The 3958-nt window shown below is 61.8% G+C and overlaps 1 protein-coding gene across 1 annotated transcript; it reads left to right on the top strand.

The window, feature by feature from the left end:
• The first annotated feature begins 733 nt into the window (after nt 1-733).
• Nucleotides 734-3509, top strand: NTF4 (neurotrophin 4). The gene is made up of 3 exons (XM_070558186.1): nt 734-851; nt 1858-1981; nt 2567-3509. The coding sequence occupies exon 3, from the start codon at nt 2579-2581 to the stop codon at nt 3209-3211; it is 633 nt and encodes a 210-aa protein (XP_070414287.1). The 5' UTR covers nt 734-851; nt 1858-1981; nt 2567-2578; the 3' UTR covers nt 3212-3509.
• The last annotated feature ends 449 nt before the right edge of the window (nt 3510-3958 follow it).

Below are 3958 nucleotides of genomic sequence, written 5' to 3'. Positions count from 1 at the left end.
TATTCACTTTCTCTAACCAAATCCTATCTTTGTCTATCCCTGAGTCCTATAATACCTTGAATTTCCCTTCTCTGAGCTCAGGACAAGACCCTCTCCGCAGTCCCCACCCAGGAAATTCCAGGAGAGACGACTGTGGGAGAGCCCCCCACATCCACTGTCTCCCCCGGCCTCGGTCCTTATCACTGCCCAAGCCCAGCTGGTTAATGTCTGGCCTGGGGCTCCTGGGAAAGTGGGGATGAGAGAGAGGGTGGGAATCTGCCCCGGGATTGACACTAAATTGGCAAAAGAAGGCAAAGGAATCTCAGACCCAGACTCCTGGGTCTGAGGGAGGAGGGGCTGGGGGCCTGGACTCCTGGGTCTGAGGGAGTAGGGGCTGGGGGCCTGGACTCCTGGGTCTGAGGGAGGTGGGGCTGGGGCCCGGACTCCTGGGTCTGAGGGAGGAGGGGTTGGGGGCCGGGACTCCTGGGTCTGAGGGAGGTGGGGTTGGGGGCCGGGACCCCTGGGTCTGAGGGAAGAGGGGCTGGGGGCCTGGATCCCTGGGTCGGAGGGAGGAGGGGTTGGGGGCATGGCCTCCTGGGTCTGAGGGAGGAGGAGCTGGGGGCATGGCCTCCGGGGACTGAGGGAGGAGGGCTGGCTGCGGGAGCCGGGCCGGCCTTCCGAGGCCCGGCACGCGTGAGGAAGGCGGGACCCCGGCCCCTCCCCCGCCGCCGGCCCCGCCCAGCCCCGCCCCGCCCCGGCCGGGCCCTCCGGAGCGCGAGCCGCGAGGCGCGGGCGTCCCCGCAGCCAGCGAGCAGGAGGAGGAGCCGCCGCCGCGCCAGGGGCAGCCGCGGGAGCCGAGGAGGGCGCCCCAGGTAAGAGCCTCCGCGCCTCCTCCCCCGGGATTCCGGCGCCCGGGTCGCCCTGCCCCCGGGTAGGGAGGGACGGGGGCGGGGCCGGCGGGGGCGGGGCTTGGCTGAGGAAACTGAGGCAGGAGGAAAGTGTCCGGATCCGCAGCCGGTTACCCCAGCAGGGTCTCAGAAGTCTGGAACCCCAGCCTAAATCTTCTCGGGGAGGAGGGACCTGGGAGTCCGTACTTCTGAGTACCTGGGGAGGAGGGGCTTGACCTCCAGAACTCCTGGGTCTGGGGAAGGAGGACACTAGGGGTCCTGACTCCTGGGTCTGAGAGTAGAGATTTGGGGGCCTGGATCCTGCATCTAAGGGAGGGAGCCGGGGGTCTGAGCTCCCGCAGGAGGAGGGGCTGGGGCCCAGGGCTCTTGGGTCAGAGAGAAGAGGGAGCTGGCGCCTGGTCTCCTATGGGAGGAGGCAGCTGGGGACCAGGATTCCCGGTCTGAGGGAGGAGGCAGCTGGGGATCTAGACGCCCGGTCCCGGTTGGGTCAACATGCGCCCCTCTTCACACTCCCCCTTGCCATTTCCCCATCTCCCAGCCGGAGCAGGCAGCCACTCCAGGTATGTGTAGCAGACGTCTTGGACGGGCCCTGGCCTGTCCTGCGAGGAGAGAACATTCCAGGAAGCAGCCTCGGGGACCCAGGGCTTCATGAGTGTGGGCCCTCAGGGACCCGGGTGTCCAGGCCAGCCCCGCCCCCGCTCCGTCTGGGAGATGAATGGGCTGAGGAGGATGTAATCTTTTCCAGCCTCCTCCATCCACAGCCTCTCCCCTCCCCTCTCATCCCCCATCTGCTTCCCATCCCAGCCAGGAGCCATCACCTGGGCAGGGAAGGGGCCTCTGGGAAGGGGGTGCAGCCTTGACTTTTGGGTCCCCTACGCTTTAAGAGGAACACCGGGAAGGGGAGCGCTCAGGGGTTCAGGCCCCCTCCCCCACCAGCCTATATAACCTGCCCATCCGCTTCCTCCCCTAGGTGGCTGCCCCCTCCCTCTCCTGAGATGTCAGGAAGGAGGGGGCCACCTGTGTCCCCCACAGGGGCCCCCCGGAGCCTGGGGGCCCCCAGCCCCGGAGCTCGGAGGCGGAGGAGGTGCTGACAGGTCTGGTAACCACTTGCTGCATCCCAGTCCCCTCTGTGCCACCCCTTCCCAAAACCACAGGCTTCTAGAATGTTGTCGAGAACAGTGCCCCCACCAGTGTCTTCCACTCCCGAATCAATTTCACAGCCTCCTTAAGTGGCAGTCCTGAGCTGAACCTGGGTCTTCCTGGGATTCCAGGACGTGGCCTCTCAGAATTTGGGAACCTCAAACCTCCCCCAGGCTGCAGGACTTAGGGTTCCTCTGGGTTGTAGAGGCAGCATGACAGAGTGGAGTTGCTCCGATAGGGTTCAAGTCCCACCTCTTGCATTTATTTGCTGGCTATGTGACCTGGTACAAGTTACTAACCTCTCTGAGCTTGTATTTCCCCATTTGTTGGCTAAGATTAGTAATAGTAGTAGAATAATTAAGATTAATCTAGAAGTTGGACGTTCTTTAAGTCCTAGAATATAGGGGTCCCCCAAGGTTCTAGAACTAGGGCCTCTCCGTGATTCTGGGGTGCAGGTCCCCCTGGAATTCCCAACTTCTGCCCCCCGACTAAGTTGTTACCCTCTTCTTTAACTCCGGCTTCCTTCTCTCTCTCCTCAGGTGCTCAGCGAGATGCGCCCCCACCCCTCATGCTCCGTCCCCATCCTCTTACTTTTCCTCCTCCCCAGTGTCCCCATGGAGCCCCATCCCCCACCCTCGCCACTGCCCCCATTTCCAGCCCCTGAGTGGGACCTCCTGTCCCCTCGTGTAGCCCTGTCCAGGGGCGCTCCCGCGGGCCCCCCTCTGCTCTTCCTGCTGGAGGCCAGGGCCTTTGGGGAGCCAGCGGGCAGCCCAGCCAACCGCAGTCGGCGGGGGGTGAGCGAGACAGCCCCAGCGAGTCGCCGGGGAGAGCTGGCCGTGTGCGACGCAGTCAGCGGCTGGGTGACAGACCGCCGGACGGCCGTGGACCTGCGGGGGCGCGAGGTGGAGGTGCTGGGCGAGGTGCCTGCGGCTGGTGGCAGTCCCCTTCGCCAGTACTTCTTCGAGACCCGCTGCAAGGCTGACAGCGCTGGGGAAGGTGGCCCTGGTGGAGGTGGAGGGGGCTGCCGGGGTGTGGACCGGAGGCACTGGGTGTCTGAGTGTAAGGCCAAGCAGTCCTACGTGCGGGCGTTGACCACTGATGCCCAGGGCCGTGTGGGCTGGCGATGGATTCGAATTGACACTGCCTGCGTCTGCACTCTCCTCAGCCGGACTGGCAGGGCCTAGGCCCATGCCCTGGAACTAGGCAGGCAGAGGAGGAAGAGAACTGGATCCTGAGGGACCGCAGGAGGCACCTGGCTGCTCTGGGCCTCAGTTTGGGAACATATCAAATGGTCACAAAATCACAGCTCTCTGATTTTGAGAGCTCAATCTGGGCAAGACAGGTGATGAAACCAAATGGGGTTTTGAAGGATGAATAGGAGTTCTCTTGGATGAACTTGAGGGTAATGATGATGATAATAATAGCCAATATTTTCTGAGTGCCTACTGTTTATCAGCTCTAATACACAACTTGTCAGATCAACTCTGGTGGATTTGACCATTGGAGGCCCTTGGCTTCTAAATAGCTGACCACACAATCTCAGAGGACATCACCTTGTGCACTCTGGAGAGAGTGACAAGGAGGGGATCTGTCAAGAAGTGGGTGGGGGAGGCAATTAGCTGGGAGCTAGGGTTCAAATGAGAAATCTTACTTGGTCAGGTGGTGAATGTTGACTTAGAATATTCTGTTTTGAGGTAGTGAGACCCCCGTCACAGTAGGAACACAAGCAGGGTTGAATGGCAGGGAGTCAGGATGCTAGAGAGTTTGGCTCTGGTGGGCAGTTGGAGTCAGGTTTCTACCCCCCTACCCTGTCTCAACCTTTACCCCCCATTGAGAATGAAGTAGAACTTAAACTGGTACACCTTGAGGAGGGCCTGAGGTTCTGACCAATTGGCCTGCCCCCTGGCTAGGATCCGGGCTTATCTGGACAC

Source organism: Equus przewalskii, chromosome 9, assembly GCF_037783145.1.
Source record: "Equus przewalskii isolate Varuska chromosome 9, EquPr2, whole genome shotgun sequence".
Classification (NCBI taxonomy): Eukaryota; Metazoa; Chordata; class Mammalia; order Perissodactyla; family Equidae; genus Equus; species Equus przewalskii.
This window is presented reverse-complemented; position numbering and strand designations above follow the sequence as displayed.